Source organism: Somniosus microcephalus, unplaced genomic scaffold (assembly GCF_052327205.1).
Source record: "Somniosus microcephalus isolate GS21.2 unplaced genomic scaffold, FLI_Smic_1.0 unresolved_chr1, whole genome shotgun sequence".
NCBI classification, from domain to species: domain Eukaryota; kingdom Metazoa; phylum Chordata; class Chondrichthyes; order Squaliformes; family Somniosidae; genus Somniosus; species Somniosus microcephalus.
In genome coordinates this window covers 43,823,823-43,843,153 of record NW_028225179.1, presented here as the reverse complement: position 1 = coordinate 43,843,153, position 19,331 = coordinate 43,823,823, and the positions used below count along the sequence as shown (strand labels likewise).

The following is a 19,331-nucleotide window of genomic DNA, read 5'->3' as shown; positions in this document are numbered from 1 at the left end:
TAGGACAGAAATGAGGAGGAATTTCTTCACCCAGAGAGTGGTGAACCTGTGGAATTCTCTACCACACAAGGCAGTAGAGGCCAATACATTAAATATATTCAAGAAGGAGTTGGATATATTTCTCAAGGCTAAAGGGATCAAGGGGTATGGGGAGAAAGCAGGGACCGGATACTGAATTTGGATGATCGGCCATGATCGCACTGAATGGCGGAGCAGGCTCGAGGGGCCGTATGGCCTACTCCTGCTCCTATCTTCTATGTTTCTATGACTACGGCCTCCTAGTTCTAGACTCTCCAGCCAGGGGAAACAGCCTCCCAGCAACTACCCTAGTGAGCGTAAGGGGTGGTGGGACGGGGTGATTAAGCTGCTGGAGCCTTGCTTTCTTCTCCCTCTGATAACGATTCTTCCCCTGCCCCAGTTTGAAGCAATGGACCAGGAGAGCGGAGGGGATTCGCTAAAAGGACCTGGCTCTCAGTGGAAGAATTACAAGCTCGTGGCCGATCCAACGATACGACGGGTTCCGCAGAAGGTGTATCGCTATGATGGAGTGTACTTCAGCATTCCGGTACGTGTGTCACTCTCGGTGCGTGTCACTGTTTAAAGCGCGTCGCTCTCGGTGCGTGTCACTGTTTAAAGCGCGTCGCTCTCGGTGTGTGTCACTGTATGAAGTGCGTCACTCTCGGTGCGTGTCACTGTATGAAGTGCGTCACTCTCAGTGCGTGCATCGCTGTGAGGTGCGTGCGTCGCTGAGGTGTGTGTCGACGACGAAGTCCAACACCGCCTTCGGTCGCCTGAGGAAGAGAGTGTTTGAAGACCAGGACCTCAAACCCGGCACTAAGCTCATGGTCTACAGAGCAGCAGTGATACCTGCCCTGCTGTATGCCTCAGAGACATGGACCATGTACAGCAGGCACCTCAAAGCACTGGAGAGGTACCACCAACGCTGCCTCCGCAAGATCCTGCAAATCCATTAGCAGGATAGGCACACCAACGTCAGTGTTCTTGCTCAGGCCAACATCCCCAGCATTGAGCGCGGTCAGAGCTTCGATCAGCTCCGATGGATGGGTCACATTGTCCGCATGCCCGATACGAGACTCCCAAAACAAGCGCTCTACTCGGAGCTCCGGCACGGCAAGTGAGCCCCAGGTGGACAGAGGAAACGCTTCAAGGACACCCTCAAAGCCTCCTTGAAAAAGTGTAACATCCCCACCGACACCTGGGAATCCCTGGCCCAAGACCGCACAAAGTGGAGGAGAAGCATCTGGGAAGGCGCCGAACACCTCGAGTCTCTTCGCCAGGAGCAAGCGCAAGCCAAGCGCAAGGAGCGCACGTCAACCCAAGCACCCCATCCACCCGCCCCTTCAACCACCATCTGCCCCACCTGTGATAGAGACTGTAGGTCCCACATTGGACTCAGCAGTCAGCTGCAAACTCATTTTTAATGTGGAAGCAAGTCATCCTCGGTTCCGAGGGACTGCCTAAGTGTGTGTGAGGTGCGTGTGTCGCGGTGGGGTGCGTGTGTGTCGCGGTGGGGTGCGTGTGTGTCGCGGTGGGGTGCGTGTGTGTCGCGGTGGGGTGCGTGTGTGTCGCGGTGGGGTGCGTGTGTGTCGCGGTGGGGTGCGTGTGTGTCGCGGTGGGGTGCGTGTGTGTCGCGGTGGGGTGCGTGTGTGTCGCGGTGGGGTGCGTGTGTGTCGCGGTGGGGTGCGTGTGTGTCGCGGTGGGGTGCGTGTGCGTCGCGGTGGGGTGCGTGTGCGTCGCGGTGGGGCGCGCGCGTGTCGCACTGAGGCGCGCGCGTCGCCGTATGAGATGTGTCAGTGACTGGTACAGTAGCATAGTGGTTGTGTTACTGGACTTGTAATCCAGAGGCCTGGAGACCTGAATTCAAACCCCACTACGGCAGTCAGGGAATTTAAGTTCTGCTGCTTAAATAAATCTGGAATAAAAAGCTAGTAATGGTGACCATGAAGCTATTGGATTGTCCTAAAAAACCCATCTGGTTCACTGAAACCGCGACGCCAGTCACTGTGGGAGCACCTTCACCACACGGACTGCAGCGGTTGAAGAAGGCGGCTCACCACCACCTTCTCGAGGGCAATTGGGAACGGGCAATAACTGCTGGCCTTGCCGGCGACGCCCACGAATGAATGAAAAAAGTCGGTTTGGCGGGTGGGGGAGGGGTGCCGGGGGTGCGGGTTTGTGTATGACCGTCAGTCGGCGATGGTGGCGCGTGAACCAATGTTCCCTGTAAGCTGCGGGTTGTTCCGCGGGGCCGCTTTCTTTTATTCCTCTAAATATTGTGTATTGACAATGAAGAACCCAGCGAGCGGCCTTCACGGCGCGGCCACGCAGCTTCGAGGGAACGTTGCTGTGACCCCTGTCATTCAGTGCGGGGGTTGTCGCTGTCAGTCGGCTGAGGGTGTGACCCTGTCAGTCGGGGGGTGGGAGTGGGTGGGGTGTAGTGTGTGACTCAGTCAGTTAGTTGGCGGCGGGGTGACACGGAGGAGAGGGCCTGTTGACGGTGAATTTACCCGCGGGTGATGTTTCAGGATGCCGGTTTTCCACCAGTGGGAGACGTTCGAGACCCTCGGCAGCGACGAATCTGGACCAAGCATCGCGACATCTCCCTCCCCGTGCCCAAATTCAAGGTACGTCTTCCTCTCCTCTACCTCCAGAGTTTGTGGGGTCCCCATGCTGTCCACTCGCTGGGTAACATTAAACGCACAATGGGCTGTACACTGACTGGTGTCTCTCAGTCCCCTCTCTCCCGGAGATATCTGTACGCTGACTGGTGTCTCTCAGTCCCTCTCTCTCCCGGTGATATCTGTACACTGACTGGTGTCTCTCAGTCCCACTCTCTCCCGGAGATATCTGTACGCTGACTGGTGTCTCTCAGTCCCTCTCTCTCCCGGAGATATCTGTACACTGACTGGTGTCTCTCAGTCCCTCTCTCTCAGGGAGATATCTGTACACTGACTGGTGTCTCTCAGTCCCCTCTCTCCCGGAGATATCTGTACACTGACTGGTGTCATCCAGTCCCCCTCTCTCGGTGATATCTGTACACTGATTGGTGTCTCTCAGTCCCCTCTCTCGGTGATATCTGTACACTGACTGGTGTCTCCCAGTCTCCCTCACTCGGAGATATCAGTACACTGACTGGTGTCTCTCAGTCCCTCTCCCTCAGGGAGATATCTGTACACTGACTGGTGTCTCTCAGTCCCTCTCCCTCAGGGAGATATCTGTACACTGACTGGTGTCTCTCAGTCCCCTCTCTCTCAGGGAGATATCTGTACACTGACTGGTGTCTCTCAGTCCCTCTCCCTCAGGGTGATATCTGTACACTGATTGGTGTCTCTCAGTCCCTCTCTCTCAGGGAGATATCTGTACACTGACTGGTGTCTCTCAGTCCCCTCTCCCTCAGGGAGATATCTGTACACTGACTGGTGTCTCTCAGTCCCTCTCTCTCGGAGATATCTGTACACTGACTGGTGTCTCTCAGTCCCTCTCTCCCAGGGAGATATCTGTACACTGGCTGGTGTCTCTCAGTCCCTCTCTCTCAGGGAGATATCTGTACACTGACTGGTGTCTCTCAGTCCCCTCTCTCGGAGATATCTGTACACTGACTGGTGTCTCTCAATCCCTCGCTCTAGGAAACGCAGCAGCCAATTTGCGCACAGCAAGCTCCTTCAAACAGCAACGTGATAATGACCAGATAATGTTGGTTGATGGATAAATATTGGTCCCGGGATACTGGGGAGAACTCCCCTGCTCATCTTCCAATGGTGGTGCGGGATCTTATAAATCCATCTGAGGACAAATGGAACCCTCGGTTTAACGTCTCATTTGAAAGACAGCACTTCTGACAGTGCGGCACTTCCACACTACTGCCCCTTGGACAGTGCAGCGCTCCCTCACTATTGCGCCTACGACAGTGCAGCGCTCCCTCAGTACTGCCCCTCCGACAGTGCGGCGCTCCCACAGTACTGAGATACTGACAGTGCAGTGTTCCCTCAGTACTGCAGCTCCCTCAGTACTGCCCTCCGACAGTGCAGCGCTCCCTCAGCACTGCAGCTCCCTCAGTACTGCGCCTACGACAGTGAAGCGCTCCCTCAGTCCTGCCCCTCCGACAATGCAGCACTCCCTCAGTACTGCCCCTCCGACAGTGCAGCGCTCCCTCAGTACTGCCCTCCGACAGTGCAGCACTCCCTCAGTACTGCCCCTCCGACAGTGCAGCACTCCCTCAGTACTGCCCCTCCGACAGTGCGGCGCTCCCACAGTACTGAGATACTGACAGTGCAGTGTTCCCTCAGTACTGCAGCTCCCTCAGTACTGCCCTCCGACAGTGCAGCGCTCCCTCAGCACTGCAGCTCCCTCAGTACTGCGCCTACGACAGTGAAGCGCTCCCTCAGTCCTGCCCCTCCAACAATGCAGCACTCCCTCAGTACTGCCCCTCCGACAGTGCAGCGCTCCCTCAGCACTGCCCTCCGACAGTGCAGCACTCCCTCAGTACTGCCCCTCCGACAGTGCAGCACTCCCTCAGTACTGCCCCTCCGACAGTGCAGCGCTCCCTCAGTACTGCGCCTACGACAGTGCAGCGCTCCCTCAGTACTGCGCCTACGACAGTGCAGCGCTCCCTCAGTACTGCCCCTCTGACAGTGCGGCGCTCCCTCAGTACTGAGATACTGACAGTGCAGTGTTCCCTCAGTACTGCGCCTCCGACAGTGCAGCGCTCCATCAGTACTGCGCCTCCGACAGTGCAGCGCTCCCTCAGTACTGCCCTCCGACAGTGCAGCACTCCCTCAGTACTGACCCCTCCGACAGTGCGGCGCTCCCTCAGCACTGCTCCTCCCACAGTGCGGAGCTCCCTCAGTACTGCCCCTCCGACAGTGCAGCGCTCCCTCAGTACTGACCCCTCCGACGGTGTGGAGCTCCCTCACGGCCGATGATTTCCGCCGAGTGGGCAACTCAAGAAGAGGTTCCATGCAAAGCTTGGCCTCGTTGCCTTAATGTTTGAAGTGTGAGGGTGGTGGTTGGGGGCGTGGTAGTGGAAGTCAGCCAGGGGTCCTGCTCCTGATCTGTGCGCAGTGACTCCCACCCATGGAAAGCGAGCGAGCGCGCACCAGCGTTGGCTGGGAGCGGCCTGCAGCGCCGCCACAGTCGATGGTCCGGCCCCTAACCCTGTCCCCGTTGGTCCGCCGCAGTTCGACGAGTTCTACGTGGGCTCCGTGCCCTTGAAGGAGGTGACCTTCGCCCGGCTGAATGACAATGTCAAGGAGGGCTTCCTGGCCGAGATGTGCAAGAAGTTTGGTGACATCGAGGAGATCGAGATCCTGTACAACCCCAAGAACAAGAAGCACCTGGGGCTGGCCAAAGTGGTGTTCACCAGCACCCGGGGCGCCAAGGACACCGTGAAGAACCTGCACAACACCTCGGTGATGGGCAACATCATCCACGCCCAGCTGGACATTAAAGGTACCCGGGGGGCGAGGGGCGAGCGGGGCGGAGGGGGGGCGAGGGGCGAGCGGGGCGGAGGGGGAACGTGCGGGCAAGTGGGATTGTGGTACCGATCAGCCACGATCTGGTAGAATGGCGGAACAGGCTCAACGGCCCACGCGCCAACTCGTTCAACACTGCACAGTCGGCCTGTGCGTGCAAGGCCCTGCAGCGGGGCTTGGACATGCGACCCTCTGACTGCGAGGGGGAGCATGCGACCGATGATGGCACTCTGGGAGCACGAGCGCTTACTGGGTGATCGGGCAGGAGGTACGGGAAAGCAGTCACCGACGGGGCGAAAGCACCTCGGCAAGTTTTGCCTCGTTCAAGGTGGTCGTGCAAATGCAAGTTGTCACTTTGGGACAACCCTTTGATGTTTTGTACCCTGCTAACTCGGGCCTCCTCTTCCCACAGGGCAACAGCGCATGAAGTACTTTGAACTCATCGTCAATGGATCCTACACACCACAGACTGTGCCCACAGGTGGCAAGGCGCTCGTGGACAAGTTCCCACCATACCAGGCCGAAATGGTGAGCGGGTGCGGGCACTGAAGAAACTTCTCGGAACGTGACTGAGTGTCCCAGTGTGTTAGCTAATCTGTCCTTTCCCCCTCTGGGACCGGGTGTCACAGTGCGTTAGATACACTGTCCTTTCCCCCTGTGGGACCATGTGTCACAGTGCGTTAGATACACTGTCCTTTCCCCCTCTGGGACCGGGTGTCACAGTGCAGTAGATACACTGTCCTTTCCCCCTCTGGGACCGGGTGTCACAGTGCAGTGGATACACTGTCCTTTCCCCCTCTGGGACCGGGTGTCACAGTGCGTTAGATACACTGTCCTTTCCCCCTCTGGGACCGGGTGTCACAGTGCGTTAGATACACTGTCCTTTCCCCTCTGGAATCGGGTGTCCCAGTGTGTTAGCTAATCTGTCCTTTCCCCCTCTGGGACCGGGCGTCACAGTGCAGTAGATACACTGTCCTTTCCCCCTCTGGGACCGGGTGTCACAGTGCGTTAGATACACTGTCCTTTCCCCTCTGGAATCGGGTGTCACAGTGCGTTAGATACACTGTCCTTTTTCCTTCTGGGACCGGGTGTCACAGTGCGTTAGATACACAGTCCTTTCCCCCTCTGGAACCGGGTGTCACAGTGTGTTAGATACACTGTCCTTTCCCCCTCTGGGACCGGGTGTCACAGTGCGTTAGATACACTGTCCTTTCCCCCTCTGGGACCGGGTGTCACTGTGCATTAGATACACTGTCCTTTCCCCCTCTGGGACCGGGTGTCACTGTGCATTAGATACACTGTCCTTTCCCCCTCTGGGACCGGGTGTCACTGTGCGTTAGATACACTGTCCTTTCCCCCTCTGGGACCGGGTGTCACTGTGCGTTAGATACACTGTCCTTTCCCCCTCTGGGACCGGGTGTCACTGTGCGTTAGATACACTGTCCTTTCCCCCTCTGGGACCGGGTGTCAAAGTGGGCCCTTCCTGCTCTCTGTGTGTGTTGTGTGCATGCGTGTTGTGCTCAGTCGAGTGGAGCTAAGGTTTTTGATTAATGGTTTTATTTTTCTCGCTCTCGCTCGCAGACCAATGACCCCAGGCGACGGCGCTCGAATGATGCCAGCTTCCCTGCCATCGCCGTCCAGCCCACGACCCCCGGCAACGGCACACCCTGCTCTCAGGACACCGCATACTCCAGCAGCCGGCAGGACACACCCTCCTCGTTTGGCCAGTACACCCCGCAGTCCCAAGGGACCCCCTACACACCCCGCGGAGGCACGCCCTACTCCCAGGACTCTGCCTACTCCAGCAGGTGAGCAGGCCTGTGTTTGTGTGTCTATCGCAGGGGCAGCACTGAGGGAGCGCCGCACTGTCGGAGGGGCAGGACTGAGGGAGTGCCGCACTGTGGGAGGAGCAGTACCGAGGGAATGCTGCACTGTGGGAGGGGCAGTACTGAGGGAGCGCCGCACTGTCGGAGGGGCAGTACCGAGGGAATGCTGCACTGTGGGAGGGGCAGTACTGAGGGAGCGCCGCACTGTCGGAGGGGCAGTACTGAGGGAGCGCCGCACTGTGGGAGGGGCAGTACCAAGGGAATGCTGCACTGTCGGAGGGGCAGTACTGAATATGTGAGACTATGAGCACGAGATAATGAGCGAGGGAGAGCATGGGAAAGAGAAATTGTGCATCTCTCTCTCCCGGTCTCTCTCGCTTCCCCCTCCCTTGCTCCGCTCCCACGTTCTCTGAGCTGCGGTCATTGATGTAAGCGATGTCGGGTCTCTTACTGAATGACCTCTGACATAATAAAACTCACTACACACTTGGTTTGAGTATAAAGCAAGGCTTTAATCAACTTGTTTCAGAACATGGAGGTCTAGTTGTACTTCACTAGTTCCTTGTCTTGCAAAATGTCCCTGGTAAGCTGGGGCCGACGCCCGAGTATTTATACTCCTTGGATGTCGCCACCAGCTGGCCATCCAGCGTTATTTCACGAGTAGTTTCTTGATGAATGATGAGATTATAACAACCTCTTTTCTCCTCCTCCTCCTCCCCCCCCCCCCCCCCCCCCCTCTCCTTTCAGGCAGGGCACACCCGGATACCAGAAGTTTCAGCAAGACCCCGGCTACAAATCCAGGCGGCGTGACAGCAGCAGCTCCTACTCGCAGAGGCCCGGTCACCAGTACGCAGCTTACCGAGGCCAGGAGCACCACTATCCGGCCTACAGCCAACCGTACCCCCATGGGCAGCAGGAGGGTGCCCATTTCCCGCTCGCCTCGGAGGGGCGGGCCTTCCAGCAGCAGCAGCAGCAGCACCACCACCAGGGGACGGCGTACCACCAGGCGGGCGACGGCACCCCCTACCCCCAGCAACAGGAGGGCGGCGCCACCGCCACCGCCACCGCCGCCGCCTACCCCAACAGCCAGGGCTACGGGCAAGGTGGCGGGGCGGGGGCGGCCTACGGGCAGAACTCTTACCCACCCTACTCCGGCGCCAAGGACCCGGCCGCCTTCCCGCTGCAGCTGGACCAGACCTTCCAGCAGACGCCAGCCGACCAGGACTACCGGCCGGCCGAGGGCTATGCCGACTACGGGCGGGGCGCCAAGGAGGCGGGCGCCCCCCCCGCCGAGGAGCGGCCCCCCTCGCCCCCGGCCGAGAGCCCGCCCGCCCGCCCCAGCTCGCCCCCCGAGCCCGCCCCAGCCGGCGAGAGCCTGCCCTTGGCCCAGCACTCCAGCCTGGACTCGCGCATCGAGATGCTGCTGAAGGGGCAGCGCTCCAGCTTTTCCTTCCTGGGCCCCGACTCCGAGGACGAGGAGGAGAAGAGGGCGGCGGAGGAGGCGGGGGCGGAGGAGGCGGACACGCGGCGGCCGCCCCCCCCGCCCGACCCCGACCCGCCCCCGCCCCCTCCCCCACCCCCACCCCCACCCCCCGCCAGCTTCGAGGACGTGGCGCCCGCCGCCCCTCCCCTCCCCCCGCCCCAGCCAGGCCTGGACGCGGCCTGGGCAGGTGCCCCCGGGCAGCATGAGCGGGCCGAGAAGAGGGGCCAGGCTCGAATCCACGGGGAGACGGTGGCCACGGCCAACGGAGAGGACAATGTAAGTGTGACGTTCCGTCTACTGCGCGCCATAACGGTGTTGATGATGGTCGTGTTGGCGGCGGTGTCGATAGTGATGTTGGCAGTGGTGGCCATAGAGTCATAACGGTGTTGCCATTGATGGTGGTGGCGTTGATAATGGGGGATAGAAAGATATATCGAGAGATATATATATATATGTGTGTGTGAGGGAGGCACAAAAGGCATCAAGGGGTATGGAGAGAGAGCGGGAATATGGTATTGTAGTAAAAAGTGTAACATCCCCACCGACACCTGGGAATCCCTGGCCCAAGACCGCACAAAGTGGAGGAGAAGCATCCGGGAAGGCGCCGAACACCTCGAGTCTCTTCGATAGCAAAATACTGCAGATGCTGGAAATCCGAAATAACAACAGAATATGCTGGAAAAACTCGGCAGGCCAGGCAACATCCGTGGAGAGAAAATAGAGTCAACGTTTCAGGTCAAAACCCTTTGTCAAGACTGAAGAAGCGCAGGAAATAAAATAGATTCAAAGGCCAGGCTGGGAGAGAACAGAAGGGAAGAGTCTAATCTGAGCCGCCTTTTGTCTCCACTAGTCCTATCACCATCTCGTCTCGTTTTGAATACCTCTTAATGTCTCTTCACTTCTCTTTTGTTCTCGCCCAGCCTGGCCTCTCAATCTATTTCATTCCCTGTGCTTCTTTAGTCTTGACAAAGGGTTTTGACCCGAAATGTTGACTCTATTTTCTCTCCACAGATGTTGCCTGGCCTGCTGAGTTTCTCCAGCATTTTCTGTTGTTACCTCGAGTCTCTTCGCCGGAAGCCAAGCGCAGGCAGCGCAAGGAGCGCACGTCAACCCAAGCACCCCACCCACCCGCCCCTTCAACCACCGTCTGCCCCAACCTGTGACAGAGACTGTAGGTCCCGCATTGGACTCAGCAGTCACCTGAGAACTCGTTTTTAATGTGGTAGCAAGTCATCCTCGGTTCCGAGGGACTGCCTAAGAAGGAGAAGAAGATGGTATTGAGATAGAGGATCAGCCGTGATCATGTTGAATGGCGGAGCAGGCTCGAAGGGCCGAATGGCCGACTCCTGCTCCTATGTTTCTAGAGAACATGGAAGAGACAGTACCAAAGCCAGTCTAATAAGCTGATGGATAACTTTGGTCACAAGGCCTCAGCGATGTCATTTACCCACAATCTTTAGGCGAGTGGAGAACGGGATGTTTGAGCGCGTGAGCACAGTGCGATCCCAACCGGAGGAGCGAGAAACGGGGTTGCGCGGGGGGGGGGGGGGGGGGGAACAGCAAGTGACGTGTTGTAATCGATGCTGCCTCACATCTTCTCTCACCCCCGCCTATCCTGTGTTATTCAGGCCTCGGCCCACTCGGGCGAAGACATGGAGATCTCGGACGATGAGACGGGAGACCAGCCGGTTGGGGAGCGCATCGAGGTGGCCCCCATGGGGTCGGGCTACCCAGGCTTTGGCCTGCAGCCCGAGCTGGGCGCCCTCCTGCTCCACGGAGCCGGGGAAGAGGCCTCGGCCTTCCCCCCCCACATCTACAACTTCATGAACTCGATGGAGCTGATGAGCCGGCTGGGCAGCCAGTGGGGAGGGATGCCCATGTCCTTCCAGATGCAGATCCAGATGTTGAGCCGCCTGCAGCAGCTGATGAGGGGCAAGGGCCTCGGCGGGGCGGAGCCCTTCGCCTCGTACTCGGCCGAGGGAGGCTTCGGGGCCCAGCCAGCCTACGGGCTCTACCGGGTGCCAGAGCGGGAGGGGCGGACCTTCTCCGAGCGTGAGCCTCAGCCCCTTCTGGCTGCTGCCGCCACCGCCGCCGCCACCACCCCAGCCACCGCCCACGATGTCTATGACTACCCGGGCCGGACCTGGCCCTTTGAGGAGCAGAAGGAGGACCCCCACTTCTCCACAGTGGACAGCGTGCTCTCCACCCTCATCCAGGAGATGAAGAACATCATGAAGCGGGACCTCAACCGCAAGATGGTGGAGATGGTGGCGTTCCGGACCTTTGACGAGTGGTGGGAGCGCAAAGAGCAGAAGGCCAAGGTAGGCCGCGTGTCTCCCAACACCCCATTTCCCCGGTGTCCGGAGTTAATCTGAGACTCTTCCAGTATCTCCATCGCTACCCCGTGTTGTACCTGCCCTGGGAGTGTTTGATGGGACAGTGTAGAGGGAGCTTTACTCTGTATCTAGCCCGTGCTGTACCTGCCCTGGGAGTGTTTGATGGGACAGTGTAGAGGGAGCTTTACTCTGTATCTACCCGTGCTGTACCTGCCCTGGGAGTGTCTGATGGGACAGTGTAGAGGGAGCTTTACTCTGTATCTAACCCGTGCTGCACCTGCCCCGGGAGTGTTTGATGGGACAGTGTAGAGGGAGCTTTACTCTGTATCTAACCCTATGCTATACCTGCCCTGGGAGTGTTTGATGGGACAGTGTAGAGGGGGCTTTACTCTGTATCTAACTCGTGGTGTACCTGCCCTGGGAGTGTTTGATGGGACAGTGTAGAGGGAGCTTTACTCTGTATCTAACCCGTGCTGTACCTGCCCTGGGAGTGTTTGATGGGACAGTGTAGAGGGAGCTTTACTCTGTATCTAACCCGTGCTGTACCTGCTCAGGGAGTGTTTGATGGGGACAGTGTAGAGGGAGCTTCACTCTGTATCTACCCCGTGCTGGGAGTTTTTGGTGGGAAAGTCCTCCAGGTGTGTTCTCAAAAGGGCTTTCACAGAATCACAGAAACCCCACAGTGCAGATAGAGGCCATTTCGGCCCATCGAGCCTGCACCGACACATATCCCACCCGATCCCCGTAACCCCTACACCAACACATATCCCACCCTATCCCCGTAACCCCATGTATTTAATCCCCCTAACACTAAGGGTCAATTTTATCATAGCCAATCATCCTAACCCGCACATCTTTGTATAGCTATAGCATAACTTCTACCTCGTGTCGCATTGTTACCTCAAGACTTGACTATTCCAACGCACTCCTGGCCGGCCTCACATCTTTCACCCTACGTAAACCTGTGCCCAGCCAAAACTCGGCTGCCCGTGTCCTAACTCGCACCAAGTCCCGTCCACCCATCACCCCTGTGCTCGCTGACCTCCACTGGCTCCCGGTCCGACGAGCTTCAAGTTTAAAATTCTCATCCTGGTTTTCAAATCCCTCCATGGCCTCGCCCCTTCCCATCTCTGTAACCTCCTCCAGCCCCACGGCCCTCCGAGATCTCTGCGCTCCTCCAATTCTGGCCTGTTGCGCATCCCCCGATTTTAATTGCTCCACCATTGGCGGCCCTAAGCTCTAGAATTCCCTCCCTAAACCTCTCCGCCTCTCTCTCTGCTCCTTTAAGACGCTCCTTAAAACCTACTTCTTTGACTGAGCTTTAAATACAAGTTGTTGTACGCTAGTCTTCGAACTATAAAGGCCAGCATCCCATTCGCCTTTTTGATTATATTCTGCACCTGCCCACGACCTGTTAATGATCTATGTACAGGGATGCCTAAGTTTCTTTGGACCTCCACTGTTTCTACCGTCTCACCATGTAGTAGGATAGGCGGGTCCCAGGCGGAGGTAAGGGGGAGAGTGGGGGATTTGACCATCTCACTATTTCTGGTCACCACACTTTAGGAAGGATGTGAAAGCCCTCGAGAGGTTGCAGAGGAGATTTACCAGAATGGTTCTGGGGATGGGGGATCTTAGCTACAAGGACAGGTTGGAGAAGCTGGATTTGTTTTCATTAGCGCAAAGGAGGTTGAGGGGTGATTTGATGGAGGTGTACAAGATTATGACGGGATTGGACAGGCGAGACGGGGAAAGGCTGTTCCCACTACTTGATGGTACAAGGACCAGGGGACACAGATTTAAGGTTTTGGGCAAGAGATACAGGGGGGTATGTGAGGTAAAACTTTTTTACGCAGTGAGTGGTGAGGACCTGGAACTCGCTGCCGACGGAAGTGGTGGAAGCGGAGACACTCAATGTTTTCAAGGGGAGACTGGATAGGCACTTGAGGGAAATAAACTTGCAGGGCTACGGGGATAGAGCGGGGGAATGGGACTGACTGGATTGCTCTACAGAGAGCCGGCATGGAGTTGATGGGCTGAATGGCCTCCTGTGCCGTTACGACTTTCTGACTCTATCTTTTTCTCTTTTTTAGCCCTTCCACAACGCGGCCAGACTCCAAGCCAAGGAGGAAGAGAAGCCGAAACCCAAGGAGCCGGCCATGTTCTCGCTGGTCGACTGGGCCAAGAGTGGCGGGGTTGGGGGCGGAGGGGGCGGCGGGAGCGGCCTGGAGGGTTACGGCTTCGGGATGGGCCTCCGAGCTTCGCTGCGGCTCCCGTCTTTCAAGGTAAGAAACCGTTTGTCCGACCGCCGTCTCCGAGGGTTTTTCCCCCCGACGGAGCAGAGGGAGTCTCGGTCCAAGAACTGACCTTTCAATCCTGGTCAACCCAACCCAACCCACAGGTGTCACAGTGCATTAGATACACTGTCCTTTCCCCCTCTGGGACCGGGTGTCACAGTGCATTAGATACACTGTCCTTTCCCCCTCTGGGACCGGGTGTCACAATGCATTAGATACACTGTCCTTTCCCCCTCTGGGACCGGGTGTTACCGTGTGTTAGATACACTGTCCTTTCCCCCTCTGGGACCGGGTGTCACAGTGCGTTAGATACACTGTCCTTTCCCCCTCTGGGACCGGGTGTCACAGTGCATTAGATACACTGTCCTTTCCCCCTCTGGGACCGGGTGTCACAGTGCGTTAGATACACTGTCCTTTCCCCCTCTGGGACCGGGTGTCACAGTGCGTTAGATACACTGTCCTTTCTCCCTCTGGGACTGGGTGTCACAGTGCATTAGATACACCGTCCTTTCCCCCTCTGGGACTGGGTGTCACAGTGCGTTAGATACACTGTCCTTTCCCCCTCTGGGACCGGGTGTCACAGTGCGTTAGATACACTGTCCTTTCCCCCTCTGGGACTGGGTGTCACAGTGTGTTAGATAGACTGTCCTTTCCCCCTCTGGGACCGGGTGTCACAGTGCATTAGATACACTGTCCTTTCCCCCTCTGGGACCGGGTGTCACAGTGCGTTAGATACACTGTCCTTTTCCCCTCTGGGACCGGGTGTCACAGTGCGTTAGATACACTGTCCTTTCCCCCTCTGGGACCGGGTGTCACAGTGCGTTAGATACACTGTCCTTTCCCCCTCTGGGACCGGGTGTCACAGTGTGTTAGATACACTGTCCTTTCCCCCTCTGGGACCGGGTGTTGCAATATCGTAAACTTTGCACATCGCGCCTACGTTGCTCGGAGCCCCTTCCCCTCGCCTCCGCAACACACTCCGTGTTTTGCTTCCCGTTTCCCAGGTGAAAAGGAAGGAGCTGTCGGAACTTCCGGAGAGCGTGGAGCAGAAGCGCCCTCGTCCGTCCGAGGAGGATGAAGGTAAGCCTCGTGGGGGTCATTTCAGCGAAAAAGCGGCCGTTTAATCGACCTTGCCACTCGTAGCCCCTGACCACCGGCGAGGCTGTACTCCCACGTCACTTTGAATCGTGTCCTTTGGGTTTCCTGGACGTCGTTCGCCCCCTCCCGCCCTCAGAGTCCTGTCGCCCCTCCCCACACCCCCACCCCTCCAATATCCCGGCCCGCTCGCCCTGTCACCTCCGACCTACATTGGCTCCCAGTCCACCAATGCCCTGCATGAGCCATTTTCTCCCGTTGAATGCCCACTCGCCTCCGAAACCACCTATCGCCTTAAAACGCTCCGCGACCTCCAATTCTGGCCTCTTCAGCATCCCCCATACCCCTCCCACCACTGTGCCTTCAGCCGTCTAGGCCCTAAGCTCTGGAATTCCTGAACTGCTCCTCCAACCGTGCTCTCCTCCTTTAAGACCCGCTGTCCTCTCCTTAAAAGATGGGAGCGTTGGGAACGGGCGGAGGCCGTTCAGCCCCTCGAACCTGATCGTGGCTGGATCTGTAACTCGACCCCAATTGCTCCGCCTTAGCTCCATATCCCTCGATGCCTTTACCCAAGAAAAATCTATCCATCTCGGTCTTGAAAACTCCAATTGTCCCCCACCGTGCACAGCCTTTTGATGGGGCGGGGGTGGGCAGTGGGGTTAGAGTTCCAGATTCCCACCTCTACTCAGCCTTGTTTTAATCCTGTTTCACTCACTGACACCTCTATGAAATTCCATCAGGGGGGAGTGGGTTTAAAGGTGCTACACAACTGGAAGTTGATTTTATTCTCCTTTAGAGCAGAGAAGGTTAAGGGGAGATTGACCAGAATGGTACCAGGGATGAGGGACTTCAGTGATGTGGAGAGACTGGAGAAGCTGGGATTGTTCTCCTTAGAGCAGAGAAGGTTAAGGGGAGATTGACCAGAATGGTACCAGGGATGAGGGACTTCAGTTATGTGGAGAGACTGGAGAAGCTGGGGTTGTTCTTCTTAGAGCAGAGAAGGTTAAGGGGCGATTGAATTGAGGCGTTCAGAATCATGAATGGTTTCGGTAGAGTAAATAAGGAGAAACTGTTTCCAGTGGCGGGAGGGTCGGTAACCAGAGGACACAGATTCAAGATAATCGGCAAAAGAACCAGAGGGGAGATGAGAATGTATTTTCCGCAGCGAGTTGTTGTGATCTGGAATGCGCTGCCTGAAAGGGCGGTGGAAGCAGATTCAATAGTAACTTTCAAAAGGGAATTGGATAAATACTTGAAGGGGAAAATTGTGCAGGGCTGTGGGGAAAGAGCGGAGTAGTGGGATTAATTGGGTGGTTCCTGCAAAGAGCCGGCACAGACACGATGAACCGAGCGGCCTACGATTTAACCAGAGTACCTTTCTTTTTTTACATTTGACTGTTGCCTCCCACCCCCACCCGACCTCTTAAATTCTTGACATCAAACCCAACGCGAGTGTACGGTAGCCAAATTTGCTGATGATACAAAGATAGGTGGGAAAGAAAGTTGTGAAGAGGACACAAAGAACCACCAAAGGGATATAGATAGGTTAAGTCAGTTGGCAAAAATTTGGCCGATGAAGTATAATGTGGGAAAATGTGAGGTTATCCACTTTGGTGGGAAAAATAAAAAAGCAAATTATTATTTAAATGGAGAGAGATTACAAAATGCTGCAGTACAGAGGGATCGGGGGGTCCTCGTATATGAAACACAAAAAGTTAGCATGCAGGTACAGCAAGTACAGGACGCTGTAGTGGTGCCGGTTGATCAAAAAGTCCGGATTACAGAGAGGTATACTTACCAAGGTACGAGAGCCCCCGTACACGGTCACAGGTGCAGGAGCCCCGGTTACCCGGCACTTGTGCATGTGTCCCGGTTACCTGGCCACAGATCCAGGAGTCCCTGTTGCACGGCCACAGGTGCAGGAACCCCGGTTACACGGCCACAGATCCAGGAGTCCCTGTTGCACGGCCACAGGTGCAGGAACCCCGGTTACACGGCCACAGATCCAGGAGTCCCTGTTGCACGGCCACAGGTGCAGGAACCCCGGTTACCCGGCCACAGATCCAGGAGTCCCTGTTGCACGGCCACAGGTGCAGGAACCCCGGTTACACGGCCACAGATCCAGGAGTCCCTGTTGCACGGCCACAGGTGCAGGAACCCCGGTTACACGGCCACAGATCCAGGAGTCCCTGTTGCACGGCCACAGGTGCAGGAACCCCGGTTACCCGGCCACAGATCCAGGAGTCCCTGTTGCACGGCCACAGGTGCAGGAACCCCGGTTACACGGCCACAGATCCAGGAGTCCCTGTTGCACGGCCACAGATCCAGGAGTCCCTGTTGCACGGCCACAGGTGCAGGAACCCTGGTTACACGGCCACTAATATATAGTAAAACTTACCTGAACCTACTCCCGAATTTTGCCGGTTAAGAGAGAGTTTCCTGTAATTAGGAAGGCAAATGGAGTGTTGGCCTTTATTGCAAAGGGGATGGAGTATAAAAGTAGGGAAGTCCTGCTACAACTGTACATGGCATTGGTGAGACCACACCTGGAGTACTGCGTACAGTTTTGGTCTCCTTATTTAAGGAGGGATATACTTGCATTGGAGGCAGTTCAGAGAAGGTTCACGAGGTTGATTCCGGAGATGAAGGGGTTGTCTTATGAGGAAAGGTTGAGCAGGTTGGGCCTATACTCATTGGAGTTTAGAAGAATGGGAGGGGATCTTATTGAAACATGTAAGATGCTGAGGGGGCTGGACAGGGTAGATACAGAGAGGATGTTTCCCCTCGTGGGGGAATCTAGAACTAGGGGGCATAGTTTTAGAATAAGGGGTCACCCATTTAAGACTGAGATGAGGAGATATTTCTTCTCTGAGGGTCGTGAATCTGTTGGATTCTCTACCCCAGAGAGCTGTGGAGGCGGAGTCAGTGAATATATTTGGCGGAGTCAGTGAATATATTTACGGTGGAGATAGACAGATTTTTGAAAGGTCAGGGAGTGAAGGTTTATGGGGAGCGGGCAGGGGAAGTGGAGTTGAGGCCAAGATCAGATCAGCCATGATCTTATTGAATGGCGGAGCAGGCTCGAGGGGCCGAATGGCCCGCTCCTGCTCCCATTTCTCACGTTCTGTTGTGCCTCGCAGAGATGGAGCGAGAGAAAGACGCCTCGGACGTGGCCAGCCAGTCCTCTGAGCCGGCCAAGCGGGAGGGCGACGGCGCCAAGAAACGGAGCAAACCGTCCAAGGCCTTGGAGCTCAACAGCGAAGGCGAGGAGGAAGAGGAGGCCTCGGAGAAGGTGGGCGGATCGCTTTGAAAACTCTTGAGCGGTTATTTTCTCGCGAGGCTGGGTCTCTCCGCCACCCCGATGTCTTTTCCCCACTTGTGTAAAAAGAAAAAATCTTGACTTTTTTTTTATCGCTCTCTTTTACTTCCCTTTCATTTTCAGGAGGAGGAAGAGGAGGAGGGCGAGCTGGAGGCCAGCGAGAAAGAGGAATCCGAGGAAGGTGCGTTTTCACGCACTTGCAAGCCGGTTTTGCTTTAAATTTGCGATTTCATTTTTAGTTTGCCTCGCGGTCTTGCTTTTTCGCTGCGAACAGGGAACCTCCCGTGGCATTGCTCGTGCTTCAAGGGGCGCCCCTGCGCGGTATTCTGCTGCTGAGGCACCCCGACTGGCCGGTGTCCCGTGGCATTGCTCGCGGTGGCTCAAGTGGGACGGCGTCGCAGTTTTGTACGGGTGGTATGCCCCTGTCGTTAGCGCGAGTTCAGGAGCAGTGCCACGGGGGGGGGGGGGGGGTGGGCGGGGTGGTTCAGGAGCAGTGCCACTGTGGATCAGGAGCAGTGCCACGGGGGGGCGGTTCAGGAGCTGTGCCACGGGGGGGGGGGGGCGGTTCAGGAGCAGTGCCACGGGGGGGCGGTTCAGGAACAGTGCCACAGGGGGGCAGTTCAGGAGCAATGCCAGTGGGTCGTTCAGGTGCACGATGTACTGAGCCCTGGGTAACGCTGCTTTCTCTTTGAAGATGAGGTGGGCAGTGACGCGTCGTCGAAGCCGGATGAATCGGAGGAAGAGTCCGAGGCCTCGTCAGGCTTCGAGAGCAGCTCCGAGGAGGAGGAGGAGGAGGAGGAGGAGGAGGAAGTAGTCCCGGACACCATGGACGACTCCACCATGGACGGCTCGATTGCGGAGGAGAAGGAGGCAAAAGGCGACGCGAAGGCCGAGGCGGCCAACTTGGAGGTCACGGGTACACCGGCTGAGGAGAGCAAAGGTCAACCGGTAAAAGCCGGCCAGGAGGGAGCCAAAGAGACCAAGGAGGCTACGACGGAGGAGATCAGTGCCGGGGAAACCAAGGGCGTGACAGTCACGGCTGGTGAGTTAAATGCGCGAGTTAGTGCGTTAGATACACTGTCCTTTCCCCCTCTGGGACCGGGTGTCACAGTGTGTTAGATACACTGTCCTTTCTCCCTCTGGGACCGGGTGTCACAGTGCGTTAGATACACTGTCCTTTCCCCCTCTGGGACCAGGTGTCACAGTGCATTAGATACACTGTCCTTTCTCCCTCTGGGACCGGGTGTCACAGTGCGTTAGATACACTGTCCTTTCCCCCTCTGGGACCGGGTGTCGCAGTGCGTTAGATACACTGTCCTTTCCCACTCTGGGACCGGGTGTCGCAGTGCGTTAGATACACTGTCCTTTCCTCCTCTGGGACCCGGTGTCACAGTGTGTTCGATACGGTGTCACAGTGTGTTCGATACACTGTCCTTTCCCCTCTGGGACGGGGAGTCACAGTGCGTTAGATACACTGTCCTTT

The 19,331-nt window shown here is 56.9% G+C and overlaps 1 protein-coding gene across 1 annotated transcript in view; it reads left to right on the top strand.

Moving 5' to 3' along the window:
- The first annotated feature begins 334 nt into the window (after positions 1-334).
- Positions 335-19,331, top strand: part of LOC147094875 (histone-lysine N-methyltransferase SETD1A-like) — a 94,444-nt gene continuing 75,447 nt past the window's right edge. The window contains exons 1-12 of the mRNA XM_085974244.1: positions 335-565; positions 2,547-2,645; positions 5,199-5,469; positions 5,905-6,020; positions 7,074-7,300; positions 8,066-9,077; positions 10,430-11,122; positions 13,231-13,422; positions 14,439-14,514; positions 17,670-17,821; positions 17,972-18,029; positions 18,543-18,890. Coding sequence (XP_085830370.1) covers positions 428-565; positions 2,547-2,645; positions 5,199-5,469; positions 5,905-6,020; positions 7,074-7,300; positions 8,066-9,077; positions 10,430-11,122; positions 13,231-13,422; positions 14,439-14,514; positions 17,670-17,821; positions 17,972-18,029; positions 18,543-18,890 — 3,382 coding nt within the window. The 5' untranslated portion in view covers positions 335-427. The remainder of the gene's footprint in view (positions 566-2,546; positions 2,646-5,198; positions 5,470-5,904; positions 6,021-7,073; positions 7,301-8,065; positions 9,078-10,429; positions 11,123-13,230; positions 13,423-14,438; positions 14,515-17,669; positions 17,822-17,971; positions 18,030-18,542; positions 18,891-19,331) is intronic.